The sequence below is a fragment of the Oncorhynchus nerka genome, linkage group LG23, assembly GCF_034236695.1.
Source record: "Oncorhynchus nerka isolate Pitt River linkage group LG23, Oner_Uvic_2.0, whole genome shotgun sequence".
In the NCBI taxonomy this organism is placed as follows: domain Eukaryota; kingdom Metazoa; phylum Chordata; class Actinopteri; order Salmoniformes; family Salmonidae; genus Oncorhynchus; species Oncorhynchus nerka.
Window position 1 is genome coordinate 24868603 of NC_088418.1, and position 26259 is coordinate 24894861.

General features: G+C 42.9%; 2 protein-coding genes across 2 annotated transcripts in view; both read right to left on the minus strand.

Moving 5' to 3' along the window:
• Positions 1–4653, minus strand: part of wdr90 (WD repeat domain 90) — an 89244-nt gene extending 84591 nt beyond the window's left edge. Inside the window, exons 1-3 of the mRNA XM_029629434.2 lie at positions 4292–4653; positions 4038–4129; positions 3561–3737 (exon numbers count right to left, since the gene is read on the minus strand). Coding sequence (XP_029485294.2) covers positions 3561–3737; positions 4038–4129; positions 4292–4304 — 282 coding nt within the window. The 5' untranslated portion in view covers positions 4305–4653. The remainder of the gene's footprint in view (positions 1–3560; positions 3738–4037; positions 4130–4291) is intronic.
• A 3358-nt stretch (positions 4654–8011) lies between these two features.
• LOC115106186 (glucagon receptor-like) lies at positions 8012–21738 on the minus strand. The gene is made up of 13 exons (XM_029628752.2): positions 21679–21738; positions 21217–21319; positions 15770–15877; positions 14713–14834; positions 14192–14298; positions 13740–13896; positions 13380–13539; positions 13226–13286; positions 13046–13115; positions 12706–12797; positions 12366–12504; positions 12211–12252; positions 8012–9416 (listed from the first exon to the last, which is right to left on the minus strand). Exons 1-13 carry the CDS (start codon positions 21736–21738, stop codon positions 9345–9347), a joined length of 1293 nt encoding a protein of 430 aa, XP_029484612.2. The 3' UTR covers positions 8012–9344.
• Positions 21739–26259: the final 4521 nt, after the last annotated feature.

Genomic DNA, 26259 nt, shown 5'->3' on the forward strand with positions numbered 1-26259 from the left:
GGTTATGAAATCCACAAGACAAGGAACCCAGGTAGAGTCAGAGACGAGGTAGATGCGACAAAACTTAGAATGGTAGCAAGAAACCATACGGGCAATCCCAGGGGAAGGTCACCCTGACAAAAAAGGTGAATTATTCCAAAATGAAACCATGCTCATTCAGTAATTATCCATAAGGTATATATACTGACCAAAAATATAAACGCAACATGTAAAGTATTGGTCCCATGTTTCATGAGCTGAAATAAAAGATGTCCCCCAGAGCTGTTGCCAGAAAATGTAATGTTAATTTCTCTACCATAAACCACTTCTAACGTTGTTTTAGAGAATTTGGCAGTACGTCCAACCGGCCTCACAACCACAGGCCACGTGTAACCGAGCCAGCCCAGGACCTCCACATCAGACTTCTTCACCTGTGGGATTGTCTGAGACCAGCCACCCAGACAGCTGATGAAACAGAGGAGTATTTCTGTCTGTAATAAAGCCTGTTTGTGGGGAAAAACTAATACTAATTGGCTGGGCTGGCTCCCCAATGGGTGGACCTGTGCCCTCCCAGGCCCACCCATGGCTGTGACCCTGCCCAGTCATGTGAATCCATTGATTAGGAACTAATTTATTTATTTAAATTGATTGATTTCCTTACATGAACTGTAACTCAGTAAAATCTTTGAAATTGTTGCATTTATATTTTTGTTCAGTATATTTTGAAGTGCAGACATTATTTAGGTACAGTTCCATCTGCTGACATTTTACAAAAGTTCCAGGATGCCAACAAATGTGTTACGATAGATTTTGATAAAGAAATCTTTAAGATTTGAATGTCAATGGGTGTAATATCCATAACGGTTGTATTTCCACTCTAAAGTAATAATGGAAATTACATCCTTTTCAAATGTTTCCTTTTTTTTGTGTTCAGCCAAGCCTTTCCTTCAAAATGCCTATTCATGTTTTGACCTAAGAGACTTACAAACTCAGACTTCTGCTAATATGTTCAGTCTCCCCAAAATCTGGCCCATTTAATGTTACAAGTAATGCCTCTGTTTTATTTGGCCAACATGCCAATATTTGGGTATTCCAAGGGGACCTATAGACACACACATCAGAAGCTTAATTTACATTTTGTTTGTCCATTCTGTGAGACATTCAAGTTGTGATTTTGCCTGCAAATGTAACATCCATAAAGCTGGAATCAACAAGACCAGTCATGATTCTGTCTGGTAACTTATCAAGGAGAGTTCCATGGTTGAACGCCTGAACAGCACACGTATTCATAAAGGGTCTCGGAATAGGATTACTGATCTAGGATCAGGTCCCCTACTAATCTTATTCATTATGATCTAGGGAAAACTGATTTTAGACCAGCACTCCCACTCTGAGAGGCTTTATGAATATGGCCCTGGCTAAATGCAAGGATATTAGAATAACATAATCCCCCAAAACCCTAGACAAGACAATAACAGAGCTGAACGTGTCACTCGCGGTGCTAAAACCTAGACTGTATTATAGAGGCACCAAAACAACTAGTCTAATGAACTACTGTAGGCTTAAAACTTAGAGAGATTTATATTACTCATTCAATAATTAGATGGATAAATCTAAGAAGCTTAGATGGACAGATTTAGAAGGCTTATTTTCCCAATTCCAGTTAAGATCTCAACTAAATGTCATAATCCCCAATGAGTGGTGGTAAAATAACCTTGGGTTTTAAATCCATAGGAACTACAGCACTTTCAAAATGAAAGGTTGGGTATAAAACACATGAGAAAGCAGCCAATTCTAGCAGGTAGAGCAATCCCACAAGGAACAAGTGGTGTTCTACTGAGAATCAGTTCCGGAGGCATGCTACTGTACTCCACAAAAATATAAAACGCAACATGTAAAGTGTTGGGCCCATGTTTGATGAGCTGAAATAAAAGATTCCAGAAATTGTCCATATGCACAAAAAGCATTTCTCTAAAATGTTGTGCACAATTTTTTACATCCCTGTTAGTGAGCATTTTTCCTCTGCCAAGATAATCCATCCACCTATCAGGTGTGGCATATCAAGAATCTGATTAAACAGCATGATCATTACACAGGTGCACCTTGTACTGGGGACAATAAAAGGCCACTCTAAAATTTGCAGTTTTGTCACACAACACAATGCCACAGCTGTTTCAAGTTGAGGGAGATTGTAAATGGCATGCTGACTGCCCGAATGTCCACCAGAGCTGTTGCCAGATAATTTCATGCTAATTTCTCTACCATAAGCTGCATCCAATGTTGTTTTAGAGAATTTGGCAGTATTTACATTTACATTTAAGTCATTTAGCAGACGCTCTTATCCAGAGCGACTTACAAATTGGTGCGTTCACCTTAAGACATCCAGTGGAACAGCCACTTTACAATAGTGCATCTAAATCTTTTAAGGGGGGGGTGAGAAGGATTACTTTATCCTATCCTAGGTATTCCTGAAAGAGGTGGGGTTTCAGGTGTCTCCGGAAGGTGGTGATTGACTCCGCTGTCCTGGCGTCGTGAGGGAGTTTGTTCCACCATTGGGGGGCCAGAGCAGCGAACAGTTTTGACTGGGCTGCGCGGGAACTGTACTTCCTCAGTGGTAGTACATCCATACATCAGTATGTCCAACCGGCCTCACAAGCGCAGACCACATGTAACCACGCCAGCCCAGTAGGTGGTCCTATGCCTTCCCAGGCCCACCCATGGCTGCACCCCTTCCCAGTCATGTGAAATCCATAGATTAGGGCCTAATACATTTATTTCAACTGACTGATCTCTTTATATGAACTGTAATTAAGCAAAATTGTTGAAATTGATGCATGTTACGTTTATATTTTTGTTCAGTATAAAAACAGGTATTGAGTGTCGTGGAAGTGGGAGAGAGGAGACAGACTGTTCTGAATAGTAATGTTATTTCACTTTTAACACGGCAAATTCCTTAGAATTATGAGGCATATATTTATTTGATCAGTGCTATGCCAATCCATCATACTATCAAAATACTAAGTACTATGCCCTTGTTGAATAATAACATGCCTCACAACACAGATATCCTATATAAATCAGTTTTATAAAGTATGTAATTACATGCCTGACAATGCCATTGTGTTCCTTCCTAGTCTCGAAAACCCAACCCTAAGCAACACAGTGACTAGGGTCTGGTTTGATGGACTCTTTTGGCATTGAGGAACTACGTCACTTCCTAGGTCCGCTTGAATAAAATACAAAATATTTGCTAGCGAGATGGAGATCAAGAGGCTGGTTTGCATAAACTAGCTGAACGAGAACCACTGCAAATGTTTTCCCCCCAAACTATGGTTTTGAATCGCGACATTCTGAAATGTCTGCCTCGTGATTTTTTGGTTGAGTATTTTTTACGCTTATTGACAAAGGCAGTGACATAGTACCTCTATCATTGAAACCAGACCCTAGTTCCATCAATTGGAATGACAACCACAATGGAGTGTGCCAATACAGAAAATAATGGTACACCCAAGCTGTACATAACAATGCGGAATTCAACCCAAGAAAGGGCCAGGACTGAAAATGATGTCCCCAGTCTGTACCTCAGCAGCGATGTCCATATGCACTACAAAGTGTTTGGCAGGACTGGGTCTGAAGAGCAGGTAGAGGTAGCGTCCTGTCAGCCCCAGGGACTGAGTGCTGGTCTTGGGCAGAAGGATGTAATTGCTGGCTGGAATGGACCCCCGGATCCGAAACACTGAACACATCAGTGTTTTGTCCTGTCAAAATGTCATAATGAAAAGTCACAATTAAAAGCAAACTGAAGACCTGGGGTGAATCTCAAAAGTAGTTTCTGATTCCTCATTTTCCATCGGACATAAGCTGGGGCATTGGATGAGAAGGTCTAAAGGGGGTCAACCTCAGAGCTTCTCCTCACTTCTCTGATTGGAGGAGGGGAGAGAGTGGGCACAAGGTATTGAGTACCTTTGACATGATTGCCACCCCAGGTTGCCTCCTCTCTCCAATGCTGGTTGGGTAATAAGAGTGATTTGTTAAGGTATAAGAGTAGTGTTGCCTACCATATAGGTTGTCACATCTCCCTCTCTTGAGGTCTTCTTCCATTCCTCAACTCTCATGTGTTTGAAGATGTTGACATAGGGGTGTTGCCACGCTGTCAGGCACAATAAACATTGAAGGGCACTAGTTATAAATACTGTAAATGCATTTAACGTTAGCTAGTTGGAATAGTTGTCAAAATTCATTACTCTATTTTTAACTAGCAGTGAAATACGTTAGCTGGTAACCTGCAGTGATATGCAAATAAACCCTTTACCTCTCGACGTCATTGTAGCAATATGTCAGGGAGTCCTTTCAAGTTACTTAGCTAACGTTAGCTAACTTAACGTTAGCTAATAAGTTAATTCACCTGTTGATATCTGGAAAAATATGTACAATAATGCTGTACCGGATAGCCAGTGGCTTTGCTGTGCTATCAACTCGACCTTTGGTAACAAAGGTACCGTCAACATTTAACGTGCTTTACGAAAGAAGTACATATCTTGTCTCACTCCATATTTTCCTTTAAAATTGTGGAAGCGAGGTTTTTTATGTTCTTCGCCATGTAAACAACAGATTTTGGCATGACAATCTGTATTCTCCCGCTACAATCGCCGCCGTTTCCAACGATAATACGTAGTCACGTCTTTGCGTCCCACGGTGCCTCTGGGAGCGGTAGTTCAGGACCATAGAGAGCAATAGTAATGGCGTCTTTTTGTTGGCATTAACGCCACCATGGCTCGTTGTGCAAATTAATGTGGTTTTGTGGTAAACACAGGTTTATGAGATCTTATACGTGTTGCTCTATGTGGTAATCTTCATCAACTAACATTCCATTTTGGGAACACAAATGCACAAACACAAATGCTTCATAATTCATAAAGGTAATGTTAGCTGACTGATATATCATAGAACAAAACATACACTACATATACAAAAGTATGTGGACACCCCTTCAAATTAGTGGATTTGTCTATGTCAGCCACACCCGTTGCTGACAGGTGTATACAATCGAGCACACATCCACAAAATCGCCATTGACAAACATTGGCAGCAGTAGAATGCCCTTACTGATGAGCTGAGTGACTTTCAACGTGGCACTGTCATAGGCTACCACCTTTCCAACAAGTCAGTTCTTAAAATTTCTATCCTGATTGAACTGCCCCTGTCAACTGTAAGTGAAGTGCAAATGTCTAGGTACCGCCGAGGGCTGAAGTGCGTGGTGCTTAAAAATGGTCTGTTCTCAGTTGCAACACTCACTACCGAGTTCCAAACTGCCTCTGGAAGCAACCTCAGCACTGAACTGTTTGTCGGAAGCTTCATTAAATGGGTTTCCGTGGCCTAGCAGCCACACAAAAACCTAAGATCACCATGCGCAATGCCAAGTGTCGGCTGGAGTGGTGTAAAGCTCACCGCCATTGGACTCTGGAGCAGTGGAAATGCGTTCTCTGGATTGATGAATCACACTTCACCATCTGGCAGTCCGACCGAAGAATCTGGGTTTGGCGGATGCCAGGAGAACCATACCTGCCCAAATGCATAGTGCCAAATGTAAAGTTTGGCAGAGGAGGAATAATGGTCTGTGGCTGTTTTTCATAGTTCGGGCTAGGCCCCTTAGTTCCAGTGAAGGGAATCTTAAATCTACAGCATACAATGACATTCTAGACGATTCTGTGCTTCAAAATTTGTGGCAACAGTTTTGGGAAGGCCCTTTCCTCTTTCAGCATGACAATTCCTACATGCATAAAGCAAGGTCCATACAGAAATGGTTTGTTGAGATAGTGTGGAAGAACTTGACTGGCCTGTACAGAGCCCTGACCTCAACCCCATCGAATACCTTTGGGATGAATTGGAATGCTGACTGAGAGCCAGGTCTAATTGCCCGAAGTCAGTGCCCGACCCTCACTAATGATCTTGTGGCTGAATGGAAGCAAGTCCCCGCAGCAATGTTCCAACATCTAGTGAAAAGTCTTCCCAGAAGAGTGCAGGGGGGACCAACTCCATATCAATGCCCATGATTTTGGAATGAGATGTTCGACAAGCAGGTGTCCACATACTATTGGTCATGTAGTGTATAAGATCTCCGAAGCCTGTGTCTATCCCAAAACCCCATTCTTTCCCCATTAATTTCCCCCATAGGAATGTTTGAGCCAGAGAGTATGAGGCAAAACAACAGGTTTTACTCTGCCCAAAATCTGTCCACAGAAATAAGCCAACGAAGTGAGGATTTTTTATATGGAGGTCAATGAGATAAGAGTATAAAATTTGGTCAACATTACAAAAGTATTGCTAATTTGCTAAATTGGCTTATTTGACCAAATAGAAGTTTGGTTAGATTAGGAATGCACTGATATAGGTGGACTCAAGTGGCATTTCGGCAACTTAGAAAAAATAAATTAATATTGGAGTTGTGTCTGTTGTCATGGAGATAGACTCATTATGGATAAAACCGATTTTAGCATGGACATTGCCATTGAGGGCTTCCACCATTTTAAAGTAGTCAACTGGGTGGGGATTCCTATGAGTTGGGAGCAATCGGCCAATGAAGAAGAAAATGTTCTACTTTAAAACAGCGATAGCCTCAATGGCGATGCCTATGCTATCACAGGCGCTATAATGGCACAGATACAAAGATGAGTCCTTTATCTATTTCTATGGCCTGTTGTTCATGCACGTTTCTGCTCTCTCATTGGAAAGAAGGGTCCCACCTGATCTCACCTCTTCCCGCCTGCCTTCCATCTTTAAGGACATATATTTCCATTGTTAGAACGGTCACTCGATTATCTTGTCAATAAAATAGACAATCTTTGGCTGAACAACCAGAGGTAACTAATTTCCGGTTTTTAGGACTACAAGCTGTTGAGCTTTATTGGTCAGGATAGGTCATGGGCGTATTAATCTGCCCAGGCGTTGCTGACACATGACAGATCTTAAAACGCCTGGAATGGTATTTTACGTTTCAGTAAACCACATCGTTTGTTCTATCAATCTGTCAGTCGATGAACCAGTCGATGACGTGGCCTGCAACCATTGGATGATGAATGCAGCATCTGAGCAGTGGAGCCCGACCCATGTCTTGAGTTGGATAAGGATAATTTTAAGCATAAATTCCACACTAAACATGATATGGTAAAAGGTCATGTTAAATTGCGTAAAGTGACTGATGCATTCAGGGTTCACATTCGCATCACTGACACAAACGTGTTTTTGAGTTATCCACCCTATGGCCTCCAGAAAGACAACAGCAGGAAAAGTATGATTTTTTTATGTCATATTTCATTTTATCTATTGACATTTCAAAAGTCTTGTAGCGATAAGCTTCACTCATCTCGAATACAAAATGACTACTTTGAGACACAATCACTAGTGAACGTCTACACACCCCTTGCACAGTCTTCACATTTGGAGCCTTAAAATGAAATCTCAAAAGGGAATAAATGTGGGGGGTTTTGCCCCCTAAGGATCTACACAACCTACTCCGCATTTTCAAAGCGAGAGAAGAAATATAGACATTTTTCCAAATTCATCAAAAATGAAGATGTTTTGATTGCGTAAGTCTTCACACCCCAGAGTTAATACTTGGTGGAAGGAGCCTTTGGCAGCCATTGCAGCTGTGAACAATTTTGAATAATATTCTACCAACTTTTATTTTCAACTATTGTGGTGGCAGCATCAGGCGCACCGTTTTGTGTCAAAAACTGCAACGCTGCTGGGTTTTTCATGCTCAACAGTTTCCTGTGTGTATCAAGAATGGTCTACCAGCCAAAGGACTACCAGCCAAAGGACATCCAGCCGACTTGACACAACTGTGGGAAGCATTGGAGTCAACATGGGCCAGCATCCCTATGAAACGTTTTTGACACCTTGTAGAGTCCATGCCCTGACAAATTGAGGCTGTTCTGAGGGAAAAAGGTGGGGTGCAACTCAATATTAGGAAGGTGTTCCTAATGTTTGGTAAACTCAGTGTATGTTGCCCTAAGAGTTGTGCAAATGTAACAGTCTTTGCTTCCGTCCCTCTCCTTGCTCCAACCTGGGCTCATACCAGGGATCCTCTGACACCATCAACAACTGCCTCCCATGAAGCATAGTTAACTATCGCTACACAAAAGCCACGGCCCTTGCAGAGCAAGTGAAACAACTACTTCAAAGTCTCAGAGCAAGTGATGTCACAGATTGAAATGCTACTATCTAGCTAGCCATTTGACACCGGTTAGATCTTATTTCAAATGATTCCCAGCTGTAATGGCTGCCAAAATACTTCCACAAAGTATTAACTCTGGGGTGGGAACACAAATGCAATTTAGACATGTTCTTTTTTCTTGTGGAACATTTTCCATAATTTCCTTTAACTTTGAAAATGTGGAGTAGGTCATGTAGATCGGCAGGATTTGTATTTATTTCATCCCTTTTTAGATGTAATTTTAAGGCATGGGGGGAGTTGGATGTGTAGACTTTCACTAGGCACGGTACCACTCATCATTTGGAAATACATTCAAATACTGTACATTAACAGAGTGACACACAAATAATATCTCACTTAAAGGCCCAGTGCAGTCAAATTTCAGTTTTCCCTGTGTTTTGTATCATATTGTACAACAGCTGATGAAACTAACACTGTAAAAGTGGGAAAAATGTGATCAGTGTAACTTTCTGATAGTTGCCCGTTGAAAATACAATCTGCAGGTTTTGCATGGGCGGAGTTGTCTTGCATGGTGACATCCCCAGACAGTTTAAGTTGATAGACCAAAAACAAAAAATGTGTCAAACATCTCTGCCAACAGCTAGTTTTCAAGTTACATTAGGCACCCCCAATTAGACCCCTCACTCAGACAGACCACTCCTAGACAGACCTCTGAAACTTCTTGCTTGCAAAACAATTATTTTTGTCATTTCGTTTTACATTTTAATTTCAAACTATTACACTACGGTACTTAATTGTTACCCAGAAATGATTTGATATTAGATTTTTAAAAATGACTGCATTTGGGCCTTTAATCTGAATAAATATTTACAACATGTGGAGGTAACTCAACTGGGTCGTTTAAGTGAATGAGGAATGACACCTGCATAGATGGACTAGACCCCGTGGTCTCATTAGGAGTTAGGTGTGTGCAGTCTGTACTCTTCTCCAGGGTTGCCGTTGTGGTACGACAATGCAGTTGAGCGAGAGACTCAGGTGTCATGGAGGTGTTCCGAGCATGCTGTCTTGAACTTTGAGCCTGCGGAGATGGAGGACTATCAGGTTGGACTCCTGTTGGTGGTGGTGTAGAAGCTCCATGGTTCTCTGGAACTGTGGCGATGGAGAATGGTTCTACTCTTGTCTCGGTTAGTCACTGTCCACAGCACACCACCTCCACCTCCATCCTACAGCTTCGCAGTTTCTTCGCAAGCTCTGTCTTCACCTGCAACCAACAGAGGAAAAAACATTCTTCCCTCCCTTCAACTGAAATGTGTGAGTTTGTCCTTGCTGGTCACTGATGCACAGTCTACTATTCTTCATACAATTCTACTCCCTCAGTAAATGATAGCCTGTCTTTTTGCAAAACCAATTTTTTATCAAAGGATGTTGAATTGATGCATTTTTCCTACTCAGGAAGGGCGATTACAGAGCAAAACAGGACCTCTGCAACTATACTGTACATGAGAATGGAAGAAGCTACCTGCCCCGAGGTCCACGAGGGGGCTAAAGGGGCCTTTGGCGCAAAAGATGATCTGTATCTCTGTTGCGCTGTGTCAGCACAATGGACAGGGAACGCCGTGGTGTTTGTAGGGCGGCTATGAGAAGTCACTGGGTGGTAAGGTATGACTCCTTTTGGTTTCCATAAAAAGCAGGCGAAAATGCATGCGTTCCTAAAGCACAGAAGTAAGACTCGAGGACTGCAGGGCTGCTGAGGACAGTGACAGACCCCGGCTTTAAGTTTACAGCCAGCATGTGGTGCACAGAATCCTCAGTCTTCTCCCTCCTCCAAACAAATGACTCCAGGCAAAAGCAACGGATCTTTACACTAGAGTCAAAGTGGTCCACAGTGTATTGGAGTGTGTCAAGAAGCTGTGGGGCGACAGTGAGTTCGAAGCCATTTAGGCACAGTGCAGTGCCAGTGGCACTGATGCACCATCACCAGCACCAAGCAAACAACGATGTTACAGTATATAAGTACAAACCTCCAGGCCTACATGATGGCCAATACAGTAGGCCAGCAGAACAGAGGAGAAGAGACTGAGTGGAAAACACCGTTCTTCAACACGTTGGATACCGTCATTGGTGAAACGTCAGAACTGGTGAAGGCCCTGTGTGCCTTTGACCCAGAGAGCCATGACTTTCTAAATGAGTTAAAAGGCGAATCCACTGCGAGATCTAAGCAAAACAGATTTGGTGGAAGCTGAGTTCAGTGCCGTTTGCTAGGTTTTTCTGACTGAAATCGCCCGCTCCGGCTCCAAATGACGACAATTTGACCCCACTTGATATCCTGCAATGATTCTCTGGGCTTCTTTCCGCTATGCCGACCATGCTTACTACACTGAAACATGGACTGACTTTTTGGGCGTCCAATCAGAACAGAACAAACACGCTACACCCGAGGAAAGCTCAACTAATCCAACTGGCATTTGAGGGGGATCTCACAAGAAGATTTCAAGGAATGATCGATTGATCGATTATACACGAAATTCCACAGAGCATCAAGGAAGCTGCAACCCTTTTGAAAACGTAAGATTGTTTCAATCTAGCTGGTTGGTTTTGATCAAAATCTTGCTTTAGGGTTTAGGGCGCTGTCCATGGTGTTGATGGAGTGCAGCGAGATGTCGTGGCATTGAACCTGTCACTTCTTGGTCAAAAGCAATTCTTGAACTTTTATGTTTACTGTGGTGTAGTGTAATGCAAGCTGAATTCCATATCATTCCAATGTAAGAACCCAATGACGCCCCTGGGTATAGCTACATATCAGTATGTTTCATCATAGAAATAGATAACCAGAATCAAATTGAGCCTTTCTCCATAGCCTATTGGTTTTCGCGGCTGTAAATGGAACTGTACGTATTGGAAACGTGTTTATGGTAGGCTGGCATTGCTTAATTGATTATGTGGGTCGAATTTGATTCACAGAAGTGTATTCACAACCTGTTGCCATATCACAACCTGTTGCTGAACTCATGAGCGAGCAGTATGCTTTTCCATGTTTGAAGCAACCCTATGGGCCTATTTGTTTGGCAAGACAGCTGTGCATGGCTACATCTCACTGTAGTAGGCTGTAGGCTATGTTTTGGTTATTTGCGTCTCCATTCGCCTTTTGTTTACTGTGTTTGTTCCTTGTTAATGTAACTAGCCTAAATATAGATTGTGTCATGCCTTTATCGATCTGACATTTTGCTTTACTAAGCCTACTACTTGGTTCCGCTGTTTTGTTCTGGTCGCATTCATTCATTCATTAATTCGTTCGCATTCGCAGTTGTGTCGTATTCTAAGCCAAACTGTTATTCAGTATTTATGTTTGCACGCATGAATAACTAGGCTACTACTATTTTGGTAAGACAACTGTGTGTATCACTGCATTCACATAGGCTGCTTGTAATAGATTAATTTCCCTATCTATCTTGTAGCCAATATTCATTACCAAAACGGGCTAGCTGTATGGTATGGTCCATTGTGCTGATAAAGCGCAGCAGAGATTTCAGATTTCAAAAGCACTCAATGATCTTGGAGTCTCAGCATTTGAACGTTATGTTTATTGTGGAACAGCGTGATTATATCAGCAGAATTCAATATCATTCCAACGCCGATTTCAACTGCCCCTTTAGTCACTTTATCCTGGGGCCGGGTCTGAAGCAGCCGCACATTAGAATGAACAGGTCTGACGTTCAAAAGGCATTAGTCTAATAATAGTAGTTGCCCATTCCTAAAGTAATTCAGAATGTCATTAACATTTCTTTCAGACACTAGCGAACCTGTCAGATACTTGTGACCCATCTGACTTCACATCACACCATAACCCAGACCGTTTACAGCAATTGTCACAGATAATCGAGGTAGCCAAATGAGTCTTCAATCAGGGATGTGCAGTTGGCAGTAAGTGTGTGCGTTACAGCTTATATAGGAAAGGATGGGGCACCTCAGGGGGAGCATGTGAGGAGTTTGATGGATGGAAAACAATAGAAAAACATAGAACATAACGGGAAAAAACACAATAGAATCTTACAAACCTCTTTGTTACAGTAGCAGTACAGCACAGCCACCAGAAATCCCTATAGAGACACAACGCTTGGGTTAAAACAAAACACTGATAGGCTTCACTTGCTAGGTAATAATGCAAGGCTATGGTTTGTTGACCTGGGTAACCTGGTTTCAGGTTCCTCACCTGAAATGAGTTGAGGAAGAGTGTGAAGAAGACCTTGATGTAGCGCAGGATGCCAGTGGTCTGCTCATCAGTGGCGAAGATGAAGATGACCTCATGGATGCCAAATAGAGGGATGAGGGTCAAGGTCGCCTTGGCCAAGCTATCAGGAGATAGGACATAGGGAGGACATTCGTCTCACTGTCTCAACTAATTTTCCGCATGTCTTGCCCTCTTTCTTTTAATCTGCCCCTTTATCTTTCCTCCTCTCTCTGTCACCAATTATCAAATTGGATGCCACATCGGTAAAGGAAGAGGCCTGTGTGTAATATCATTATATCAGACTCTTGTCCTTCTTCCTTACCGAAGCTTGTAGTCAGGATAGCCATTCTGATTGTTGGCACGTAGTTTGGATAGAATCACCTTCAAAATCTTCATGAAAATCAATAAGTTGATCTGTTGACAGTAGCATTTGCAATCTTTCAAAAACAAACACACACACACACAGCCATGTATGGCAAGTAGGCTATAAATATGCAGACCAACACAATGCACACAGACAGGCACGCAAACACACACACACACACACACACACACACACACACACACACACACACACACACACACACACACACACACACACACACACACAAACACACACACACAATAATGTACATAACAACAGAGCCAATAGCCGCCCTCACCAGTGACGCAAACAGAATGGGGAACCGTATTATCCACCAGTAGCTCATATTTTCATTGACAGCCCAGCACCTGAGGGTACCACATTGGGACATTCATTGTTTATGTCTGTCTCTAAATCAATGCAAACAACAGGCCGTGCAGTGTGCACTGATTGAGGTGACACATGGACACCCACTCACTCTTTGTTTTCTCTCAATAGCTTGGCCAACATCCAAGGAAGGACAAATAAAAGAGGGGTTCCTGACAAAGAAAGACATTGAGCATTAATAAGACACAGTGGGTACAAAAGGCAGAAGTGGTATTTTGGATGTAGACAAAGGATACGTTACTCACCCCAGCCGAGGCAGATATAAGGCAAGTACTTGTTGTTCTCAATTAATACGGAGGCGATGAGCACCGAATACAGGTAGATGGCCTCTCCAAAGAACCAGTAGTGATTGGCTAGAACACAATACTGCATCACCACCTGGGCCATCCTGCAGCCAATGGCAGCCTTGAAATAAAGATGGTAAAGATGGTGATTACTATAAAGGTCAATCAGTGATGACATTTTGCTGAGTCCAAAAACAACTCTTAGTCTCCACAGATCATCTCACCATATTTCAAGGGTATTCAAGTGTTTGCAGACTTGAAGGAATAAATATGATAGGAACATGCCATATGGTAGCTCCACCTACACTGCTCACAACCCACCTCGTGACTCAGCATTTCTCCCAGGTCGGCCTGTCTCATGATCTCCCGGCCCCAGTGACGCTCCAGCATGGTGTCCTTGACGATCACCGACACGGCTCGCAGGATGAAAGACACAAACAGGTTTGCGTGGATGTAGTTGCGGGTGCAGTGAAGCTTCCTGATAGGGAACAATAGAGGCAGATGGCCAAGAAGTATTACTACCAAAAAAATACCATCAAAGAATACTACCCAGAAATCTTCTCAAGATGTTCTTATGTTTAGTCACACTCACAAACCTTCCCATACTGTTACTTCTCTAGGATTGCTTTTCCAATGCTCATCCAAAGCATCCTTTTGGGCTTTCTGTGGTAAATATGACTTCGATGTAAGTTCTTGATTACTGGAATAGAAATGAGTGAAGTGGACCAGTGTTTCTATTTGAAGAGTGGTGGCGAACAGAAGGACAAGTGTACCTGATACTCAGTAGAATGATGAGCGCTGAGACCAGGGTGAAGAGGGACAGGGTGTAGCCAACCGTGTAAAGCATCCTGAAGCTCACCATCAACTGCTTGAACCACAGCTGTGGAAAAAACAATGCAGAGTGGCGTTACCATGGAAACTCATGTCAGAAGAGATTATGTTAAGTAGGACTTTATATACACATCTTGTCACTGACAAAGACAGAAACAACTTTTTTTTTAAAGCGTTGGCCGTTCCCAAATCGCTTCCTAGCCTTTCCCCTTAGCCTTAATCCATCAATGTTTGCAGATCTGTAAGGTGGAAACGCCATCATTACACTGCTCATACCTACAATATCCAGACCCTTCAGATCTTACAAACATTGAAGGCTTTGCGTTAAGGGACTGCATACGTTTACAGTAGTACAGCCCTCCAAATGACGGAACAGAAGGCTGATTTACCTGAAGAGCTCAGGGGCACGGTGCTCATTAACACCTACAAGTAAAAAACAATCGATGGTGTTTTTGTCAGGTACCTCCTGAGATGTGATTTCCTGTTCCTCTTCACACTGAGACATGTCCCTCCAGACTTCCCCGTCCTCCTCCTCCACCCAGTGGCCATCAGAGCCACACCGCCGAAGCACCACACCCTGAGACACTGGACATCCCGCAGACATGTCCAGTGTGTGTGCACATACGCACATATGCACGTGCGCGCACACACACAAACATAAATACACATTGTGTGCACAGACAAAAATATTTTTCCACAGAAACACGCATACAGCTTGTGCCCACACACACCCACACACTATTCTGAAAGCAACACGTACAAACAATGTTTCCGAATTGGCATAATTATTGGAGCTGTGTCTGAGAGTAGGCGTGCTAAAATAGGATCAGTTTTGCCATTTAGATCGGTTGGGTTCTGAGAATATGAAATGTTACTTATTCATGTCACTGATGGAGTGCTCAGGTTGAGGGTCTACAACAGAAGTTAAGGGTTAGATTAGAGATTAGAAACTAACAAATGCCACTAAGGGAGAGAGGGTAATGTATAACGTTTACATTATGTACGGATATGTTATTGTTAGTCATTAGGGATCTCCTGGGAGGAGAAGAGACACAGTCTGGTATCAATAACCATGACAAACTTGAGTTGGGGAGGAGTGAGCACTTTGCGGTAGAGGTCAGGTCAGATGAAGTGAGGAAGAACAGATATCACTATGGTTCTGTCTAGCAACAGGGATGCGTTGGCTGTTCGGTTGTGGAGGAGGAGACTCAGCCTAGGGGAAAGGGTTAAATATCAGTGCTTGTGTGAAATGTTTTTCTGTCTGAATTACAGCTGAATTACAGCTGTACCCTTTGGGAAGAATTCAACTTGGTTAAGCTTCTCTAGTGTTCGTGAGTAATTTACTCTGAAAAAGAAGAACCTAACAGATCATAATGAATATGATTATTAGAACAGCACAGCTACCTTTATATGTTTTATGAATAGGTCAATATATTTTGGGGTATTATTCTGTGCCATCATATCACAATTCAATAGATGACCATCGACAATACAATGTAGATTTTTAAAAAGTCAGTCACCTTTGTCAAACCAGGGCAGGTAGGAGGGACAGGACACATTGACCACCGACCCAGGAGGACCATCAGGCCAGCAGGCGTAGCGGTCAAACGTCCTGTTACAGAACAAGCCTGGGAGACAGAGAAAGAACATGACCACGAGCGTTCCATTTGTAGCCTGGTCATCCAGACTGACCAAAATAGTGTGTGCAGTGTTTAGAATGCCTTTACGAGGCAATTCTATCTGACCAAGGATAGGCAACTACAACTAGCTGCACTTCAATGTAAACTTACAGCACATTTCGAAAGTATTCAGACCCCTCGACTTTTCCACATTTTGTTACATTACAGCCGTATTCTAAAATTGATGAAAACAAATAAAAAAATTCTCATCGATTTACACACAGTACCCCGCAAAACGTTTTTGGGGGATTTCTTTTGCAAATCTATAAAAAATGTAAAACTGAAATATCACATTTACACACTAAGTATTCAGACCCTTTACTCAGTACTTTGTTGAAGCACCTTTGGCAGCGATTACAGACTAAAATCTTCTTGGATATGGCGCTACAAGCTTGACACACCTGTATTTGGGGAGCTTCTCCCATTTTTCTCTGCAGATCCTCTCAACGCTCTGTAAGGTTGGATGGGAAGCGTTGCTGCACAGCTGTTTTCAGGTCTCTTCAGAGATGTTAGATTGGGTTCAAGTCCGGGGTCTTGCTGTGCCACTCAAGGACATTCAGAGCCTTGTCCCGAAGCCACTCTTGCGTCGTCTTAGCTCTGTGCTTAAGGTCGTTGTCCAGTGGAAGGTGAACCTTTGCCCCAGTCGGAGTTCTTGAGCACTCTGGAGCATCAAGGATCTCTTTGTACTTTGCTCCGTTCATCTTTCCCTCGATCCTGACTAGTCTCCCAGTACACCATGCTTCACCGTAGGGATGGTACCAGATTTCCACCAGACGTGACACTTGGTATTAAGGCCCAAGAGTTCAATCTTGGTTCCATCAGACCAGATAATCTTGTTTCTCATGGTCTGAGTCCTTTAGTCTGAGTCCTGAGTCCTTTAACTCCAAGTGGGCTGTCATGTGCCTTTTACTGTGGAGTGGCTTCCATCTGGCAATCTACCATAAATACCTGATTGGTGGAGTTCTGCAGAGATGGTTGTCCTTCTGGAAGGTTCTCCCATCTCCACAGAGGAACTCTGGAGCTCTGTCAGAGTGACCATCAGGTTCTTGGTCACCTCCCTGACCAAGGCCCTTCTCCGCCGATTGTTGAGTTTGGCCCGGGCGGCCAGCTCTAGGAAGAGCTTGGTGGTTACAAACTTCTCCCATTTAAGAATGATGGAGGCCGCTGTGTTCTTCGGTACCTTCAATGCTGCAGAAATGTTTTGGTACCCTTCCCCAGATCTGTGCTTCAACACAATCATGTTTCAGAGCTCTACAGACAATTCCTTCGAACTCATGGCTTGGTTTTTGCTCTAAAATGCAATGTCAACTGTGGGACCTTATATAGACAGGTATGTGCATTTCCAAATCATGCCCAATCAATTGAATTTACCACAGGTGGAATTTCATCAGCCGGGGATTATCAAGCAAATAACTGTCGGTCTCAGGGTAATTGACCGTTAATTAACATAAACACATGTAGCATCTCCTGGCCTCCAAACATAGCCTACAAGACACTGATGCAGACCTTTGGAACATCTACATTTTAAAAAGTCTAACAAATCCATGTATTATAGCCTACACCTTCACAATAAATGCATTATTCATTTTAGACAGGTCTAAAGAAACATAATATGAAGGAAATGCACTCTTTTTCGGAAGAACAGAATAGCATACTCTGAGTTGTCCTTATGTTAGGTCTTGACCTGGCTATGCCAAATGGTTGTGGGCTATACTATTTAATTTACCTGACAAGATTTGCTTAGAATTCCGTGGCTTTGTTTATATTATAGTATGAAGAATACAATTGAACAAAGCTGAATAAAATAGAAAGGATATTTTCTCCAAACGATTTGAGGGAGTGTGCACATGTGGCTATTCTGTGTTGAGCGGTTAACAAAGAAATAGGTACTCCTATATGCTTAATTTAGAGTTATTAATGTAACTTTAGTGGTTCTACAAATGTTGGGCTATATGTTTTGATTTTTAATACATTGTAAGGCCGTATGATGCGACTCTAATGATGGATTTTTTTAAAAGTTGCTTCAAATGAATGAGCTCTGCTTTTTCTTCTGCACTGGCTGTACACACTTCATAAGTCTTGGCCCACAGTGCTGCGTTGTGCCCTTCTCCCGGAGTGCTGCTGCTCTGAAGCACCTCTCACTCATATGGCTGCCATCACCTGATCAGGTCTTTCTCACAGGCTACAAGTGTAGACAGACACATCGGGGAAGCAACTGCGCGCATCCTTATCCAATTCCAAGTTCAATATTGAAGATATTGGAAGAACTGCCCACATGTATTTTTCATCAGCCAACAAGATGAGTAGGCCTAACAAACAGCAAAAGCACTAGCCTATGCCAATTTACTATCCCCCATAGTACAAAAGTTGACCTATTCTATTCTGTGCGAGAAATAAATATTCCAAACATAGTCTAGGACAGTTGTGGGATGCGACAGATCCCAAATTAATAGAACCACTAGCATAAAGAAAACATTTTTCACGCAATGAGGCTAACGCAACAGATCAGAACATTTAGATGAAAATGTGGATACATTTCCTCACATTATAAGCCAGTAGGCTATGGGCGGGAATGTCCCCCCCCCGCCCAGTGCGGTCTGTTCTACCCCGCCGCTCCAGCCAGGACAGGTTGTGCAGGCTCGGTGCTCGAGACCTCCAGTGTGCCTCCACGGCCCAGTCCATTCGGTGCCTCCTCCACGCACCAGGCCTCCTGTGGCAGCCCCACGCACCAGGCTGTCTCTCCGTCTCCTCCCTCCAGGTGCTCCTGCCTGTCCAGCGCTTCCAGAGTCTCCCTCCTGTCCAGCACTTCCAGAGCCTCCCTCCTGTCCGGAGCCGACAGAGCCTCCCTCCTGTCCGGAGCTGCCAGAGCAGCCCGTCAGTCAGGAGCTGCCGGAGTCGCCCTTCACTCCGGCGCTTCCAGAGTCTCCCGTCTATTCGGGGCCCGCTGAAAGGGTCCCCAGTCCGGGGTCGGCGGTGAGGGTCGCCGCTCCAAAGGCGCCACCTAAGTGGGCCAAGACTAAGGTGGAGTGGGGTCCACGTCCGGCGCCAGAGCCGCCACCGCGGACAGATGCCCACCCAGACCCTCCCCTATGGGTTTAGGTTTTGCGGCCGGAGTCCGCACCTTTGGGGGGGTTACTGTCACGTCCTGACCGTGTCTCTATTTTAGATTGGTCAGGGCGTGAGTTGGGGTGGGCATTCTATGTTTTGTTCTAGTGGGTAGTTGTTTTCTGTTGTGTATCTGCACCAGCCAGAACTGTTTCGGTCGTTCGCGTTGTTATTTTTGTGATTTCAGTGTTCATTAAATAAATATGGACACATACCACGCTGCACCTTGGTCCTCTCCTTCCAACAGCCATTACAGCCTTATGCTACAGCCAAATTTTTCACATTTGAACTCATCAGTCCAGAGCACCTAATGCCATTTTTTTGCACCCCAGTTCCTGTGTTTTCATGCACAGTTGAGTCGCTTGGCCTTGTTTCCACGTCGGAGCTATGGTTTTTTGGTCACAAGTCTTTCATGAAAGCCACTTCTGACCAGACTTCTCCAGACAGTAGATGGGTGTACCAGGGTCCCACTGTTTTTTTGCCAATTCTGAGCTGATGGCGCTGCTGGACATCTTCTGATTGTGAAGGGAAATAAGCATGATATGTCTTTCATCTGCTGCAGTAAGTTTCCTTAGCCAACCACTGCAACTACGGTCCTCAACGTTGCCCGTTTCTTTGTGCTTCTTCAAAAGAGCTTGGACAGCACATCTGGAAACCCCTGTCAGCCTTGACATTTCTGCCTGGGAGAGACCTTGCTGATGCCATATAACTACCTTGTGTCTTGTGTCTGGTGTATGACTTTTGACGGTAAACTGTCTTCAGCAACCTCACCTTGTTAGCTGAGTTTGGCTGTTCCTCACCCAGTTTTATTCCTCCTACACAGCTGTTTCTGTTTCAGTTAATGATTGTGTTTCAACCTACGTATTGAGTTGATGATCATTAGCACCTGTTTGGTATAATTGTCTAATCATACATATGCCTACAAAATCTCTGACTTTGTGCGAGTGTACCTAAAAGAATTGATGCTGTTTTGAAGGCAAAGGGTGGTCACACCAAATATGGATTGGTTTAGATTTTTCTTCTGTTCACTCACTTTGCATTTAGTTAATTGATCAATATAATCTATTAGCATGTTTATTTTTGAAAGCATTCTTACTTTACGGCATTTCTTCACACCTGCCTAAAACCTTTGCACAGTACTGTATGCGTGAAATTTGCTTTGATTTAGAATTGACAATTATCATGCACCTGTCTGGAAACAGGGGCAGGGGAAAAATACATGTCATCTTAAATAGCATGCCAGTCAGATAGGCTGTACTCTTGTTGTAAAGATACGCAAAGTGCTTAATATTAGGAAAGTTGAGAAAAAATTGTAGGCCAAGTCTATAGAAAGTCTATAGAAAGCTGATGGGACCCTCCTCTTTTTCATAGAGGCCATCACTCTCTTTTCTCATGCCTATAGAAATGTTGCGCAACATGACCTCATGGGCTCTCATGAAGTGTTTGATTAGATTTTTTCAATAACATTTGCATTGATGTTAGAGTGATTATAGGGACAAAAGTGCTGAATACCAGGCAGTTAGCAAGTTTGGTAGGCTACTAATGACCATGAGCAGCATCAGAGCTTGGAGAAGCCTAATTACCGTGACTAGTCGGTCACATGGAATTTGACTGCGTTCATGACTCGTGACCGCCGGTGTGGCAGTAATATGGTCATCGCAACAGCCCTGAGCTCAATTTCGAGTCTCACAGCAAAGGGTCTGAATACTTATGTTAATAAGGTATTTCATTTTTACATTTGTAATAAATGTTTACAAAAAAATGTAAACCTGTTTTTGCTTTGTCATTTTAGGGGTATTGTGTGTATATTGATGAGGGAAAAAATGTTTGAATCCATTTTAGAATAAGGCTGTAACAAAGTTATGTGAAAAAAGTACAAGGGTCTGAATACTTTCCGAATGCACTGTATATGTCTATCAAGGGTACTCTGGGCAGGGCCAAATTCAGTTGGTTGTACAGTAATCCAAAAAGGTTGGAAACCACTGTTCTACCAGAAGCCTTCATAATATAAAACAACAACAAAAAATATGCCAATGGAACCAATCCTATTTTATCCTTAATTAGTCTTGCTTGCCAGACTTATGGCACTTATGGCAACTCCCAGTTGTGTGAGAGACTGTGGGAAGTTTACCAAGGAACCACTTCTAAATGCCAAATCTATTTGAGTCGAGTTGTGTTCTTACCTTGAGGAAATGGCTCATAGTCAATCATCTTCACACATTCGTCTTTGTAGTGGATCCACCTCATGTAGGTCTCCTCCAGGACTTTCCCACCGACCATCTCCACCTGGAAGAGGAAACAAAAAAAAAACATTAATGGAATAGCCTTCTGAATGAATGAATGAATGAATGAAAGGTTTCATTGGAGGCAGCTAAAAATGTATTGCTCTGTACGACAGTAGCTACGTTCTGTCTCACCACAGTCCAACCATTAAACAATAGGTGTTTCCTGTGTACAGACTCAGCTCACTGTACACTCACTGTACTCTACAGTGTCCAACAGTTATAAGTGGCTCTTGATAGCACTTTGGCTATTAAGGTGTGTCACGCTCAACAACACTCACGACTGTATGGTTCTGCTCAAAACAACACAACATTTGCATGTAACAGATACAGTCTCAATACAGTATTTTGTTCATATCTCACCTTTAGCATCTTCAACAGCAGTAGGCAGGTCAGGGCCATGCTTCCCATGGTCCAACTCATCTCTGTTCGGGGGATGAGCGCTCTCTGTGAGGTCAAGAACACTTTTTTAGGAACTCAGTCGGGTTCTCAACTTACTGTTGAGTGTTAAAATAGTAGAATACAGCAGGTGCAATTTCAAAATTTGGTTGTGCGTCAGCAGTTTTCCTCTTGCTATGTCAGTTACTGACAGTCACTCAATTAGTCCTTCAGTAAAACATTTTTGATTGGTTAGTCTACCCAGGTATCAAAACTTGTAGTAATCATGGCCGAATTATCGACCGGGCACGTGCCCAGGGGCCCTGACCTCCATGGGGTCTCCAATGATTTTGTTAGTCACTCTCACTCAGATATTATATTAACATGGCATAAGTCATGGGAAAATGTGTCTAATTTCAGAAAACGTGCTTATAGAACTGACAAAATTTCACTCCACCCCAAAATGTGTAGAATTGCAGCAAATTAGCTGTAAAACGGCAAAAATAATTGTCTGCCCCATGGCAAAACAAGTAGAATTGCAAGAAAGTAGTTACAAAATTACTAAATGTTTTTTCCAACACGTAGCAAAATTTGTATAATTTCAGCAAATTGTCTGGAAAACTGAGAAGAAGAAAAAATTGTCTAGAATGTGTAGTGTAATGTGTAAAAACTTTAAAACATAAAATGTTTCTCCGCCGTCAAGAGTGTCACACATTTTTATTTTATTTTAACCAAATAGTCCCCCCTTGCGTCACAATGAAATTTGATAAACTATTAGCGTCTGTTGCTATATCAACAGATAATTACAGCCAAAATAATGTTATTTTCATCCCCACTCTGTAAACAAAGCTGATTCCCAGGACAGTTTTGCTGTTTAAAGTAGTTATGTTTAGCTAATAAGATGAAAACAATACTTCAAACTACTTTTAGGTACCTTGTTAACTAGGGATGCACAATATATCAGTGATCCTATCGGAATTGGCCGATATTAGCTAAAAATGCCAACATCGGTATCGGCCCAATGTCTAATTTAACGCAGATGTGCAAAACCAATGTCAAAGCTGATGTGCATACCTATATAACGTAGGTACATGATGTAATGACGCCATGTAAAATTTTGCGCATCACGTGCAACTCAGCATTCCTAACCTAGTCCACAATGTCTGCTGTGTGGATCGAGCAGTCAACAAGTCGAGCAGTCATTTGAAAGAGGAAGAAAATTTCAGCGAGACAACTCAAAGCGGAATCCATTAACGCCAAGATAATGGAATTCATTTCCCTTGACAATCAACCGTTCTCTGTCGTGGGCTTTCACTGACTGGTCGAGCACCGGTACACACTACCAAGTGGGCTATTTTTCAGATGTTGCCCTACCGGAGTGAGACAGTAATAGCGTCACTGCTATTAGCATCACGACTGACATTTGGACCAGCGATATCAGCCTCATAAGCATCCTGAGTCTGACAGCACAGTGGGTCGTTGAGGATTTCGTACTGAGGAAAGTCGTATTGCATGCTCATGAATATGCTGGTTGTCAAACCGCTGCTGCCATTTCAATGGCATTTGAGAACATGTTTCAACATGTTTTTGGTTCCAACCGCTGTGTCTTTGTGAGACGCAGAGTAGGTGAACGGATGATCTCTGCATGTGTGGTTCCCACCGTGAAGCATGGAGGAGGAGGTGTGATGGTGTTTTACTGGAGCAACTGTCTGTGATTTATTTAGAATTCAAGGCACACTTAACCAGCAGGGCTACCACAGCATTCTGCAGCGATATGCTATCCCATCTAGTTTGCACTTATTGGGACTAACATTTGTTTTTCAACAGGACATGGTGCTAAACATGCACATGGTTAGCAGATGTTAATGTGAGTGTAGTGAAATGCTTGACCAGGCTGTGTAAGGGCTATTTGACCTAGAAGGAGAGTGATGGAGTGCTGCATCAGATGACGTGGCCTCCACAACTACCCAACCTCAACCAAATTGAGATGGTATGGGATGAGTCGGACCGCAGAGTGAAGGAAAGCAGCCAACAAGTGCTCAGCATATGTGGGAACTCGGGAAAGCGTTCCAGGTGAAGATGGTTGAGAGAATGCCAAGAGTGTGCAAAGCTGTCATCAAGGCAAAGGTTGGCACCTTTGAAGAATCTCAAATATAAAATATATTTAGATTAATTTAACACTTTTTTGGTTACTACATGATTCCATATGTGTTATTTCATAGTTTGGATGTCTTCACTATTATTCTACAATGTAGACAATAGTAAAAATAAAGAAAAGCCCTTGAATGAGTAGGTGTGTCTAAACTTTTGACTGGTACTGTATGTACCTATTGTTGGTCCTAGGCTACAACAATGAATAATGTTGAACTAACACATACCATTGTAATGGAGGGGGACACCTTGGGCAGGGGGTCATTATTTGGCATGATAGCCCCCCCCCCCAACAAAATGTTGCCTGAGGGCCTCAAAAGGCTACAGCATATATTCTGACCCATAAACGGATCAGTGTCAGCCTTCAATCATCACAGATGGTTTTTAGCACACTTTGAGAAACCTTATTATACTTTATTATAAATAGGAATGAGTCATCCTCCTTCATATGCTCTGCAAATATGGCCATTCATCAATCTATCATTCAAAGAGGGAAATCTCTAAACAAACAGAGCAAGATATCCACTTACCCCACTTAGGAGAACATTAGGAGAACATTATATCCTAGGGCAATAATTACCCCTGCACACCTTTGAAACACTTGTTTAATCCCAAACTGATGTACCATATGATTATTAATTTTTTTCTCACACTGAAGCGCATCGTTCTGGGAGGGAGTAAGAGGGGAAGAACCGAGAGAACAGCAGCAGTGGGTATTGTTACACATTCCAGTCTGTGCTAGTGAAACAGTCCTGCAGCTTAGCATCTGCTTCATCGCACCACTTCCATATTGGGCGCATCACTGGTACTTCCTGTTTGAGTTTTGGCTTGCAAGCAGGAATCAGGAGGATAGAGTTATGGTCAGATTTGCTAAATGGAGGGTGAGGGAGAGCTTTGTATGCATTCTTATGTGTGGAGTAAAAGGGATTTAGAGTTTTTTTGCCACTAGTTGCTCAGGTGACATGCTGGTAGAAATGAGTTAAGACGGATTTCAGTTTCCCTGCATTAAAATCACCAGCTACTAGGAACGCAACCTCTAGATGAGCATTTTCTTGTTTTCTCATATCCCTATACAGACAGCTATAATAGACAGCTATGAAAAATATAGATGAAAAATCTCTTGGTAAATAGTATGCTCTACAGCTTATCATGAGTTATTCTAACTCAGGCTAGCAGAACCTTGAGATGTACTTAACAAAGAGACACACACCTCCCCCCTTGAGTTTAACCTAAGCTGCTGTTCTGTCCTGCCAATGCATAGAAAAAACATCTTGATGTACACTGAGTGTACAAAATGAGTGTACAAAACATTAGAAACACCTTCCTAATATTGAGTTGCACCCCCTTTGCCCTCAGAACAGCCTCAATTCGTTGGGGCACGGACTCTACAAGGTGTCGAAAGCATTCCACAGGGATGCTGGCCCATGTTGACTCAAATGCTTCCCAAATTTGTGTCAAGTTGGCTGGAAGTCCATTGGGCAGGGGACCATTTTTGATACACACAGGAAACTTTTGACTGTAAAAGAATGCAGCAGCGTTGCAGTTCTACCATACCCCATTCAAAAGGCACTTAGATATTTTGTCTTGCCCATTCACCCCCTGATTGGCACACATAAACAATCCATGTCTCAGTTGTCTCGAGGCCTAAAAATCCTTCTTTAACATGTCTCCTCCACTTCATCTACACTGATTGAAATGACATCAATAAGGGATCGTAGCTTTCACCAGAATTCACCTGGTCAGTCTATTTCATGGAAAGAGCAGCTGTCCCTAATGTTTTGCACACTCTGTGTATATTATCCACGATCAGCAACGACTGAAACATAGGCTATTACAGTTCTTCAGGTCCCGTTGATAGGATAGTCTCGAACGGAGCTCGTCCAGTTTGTTCTCCAGTGATTGTACGTTAGCCAATAGAGCGGAGGGTAAAGGCGATTTATTTACTCGCCAACGTAGTGTCGTCAGGGTGCCCGCACGTTGGCCTCTCTCGCAGCGTCTCTTTACCTGCATTGCGTTGATTGCTTTGTATACCTCCAATACCGTTCAATTGCCACCATAGCAACTCAATCCCTGCAACGACAGGATAAGGCTACAGTAGATAAGGAATGGTGCACTTGTGAAGACAACAACATGAAAGAAAAATAAAGAAAAAAAAACCCGCTCCAAGACCAGCTCCAGCAGAGCCTTTCGGTCCTATTAGGAGTCAGTCGGACAAAACCCAGGGAATCCTCAAGAGGTCTAAAAGCTAATGTATTTCTTAGTCAATCAAAACACAAGAGTGTGCATAACCACAGTGGCGATGTGATGGGGGGGGGGTTACTGTTTTGCTTGCTTATTTGTTTGCTAGTTTGTTGATAAATTGAATGTGGCAACATAACTTGTGTGGGTGGTGTCATAATATCCACTCCTGCTGGT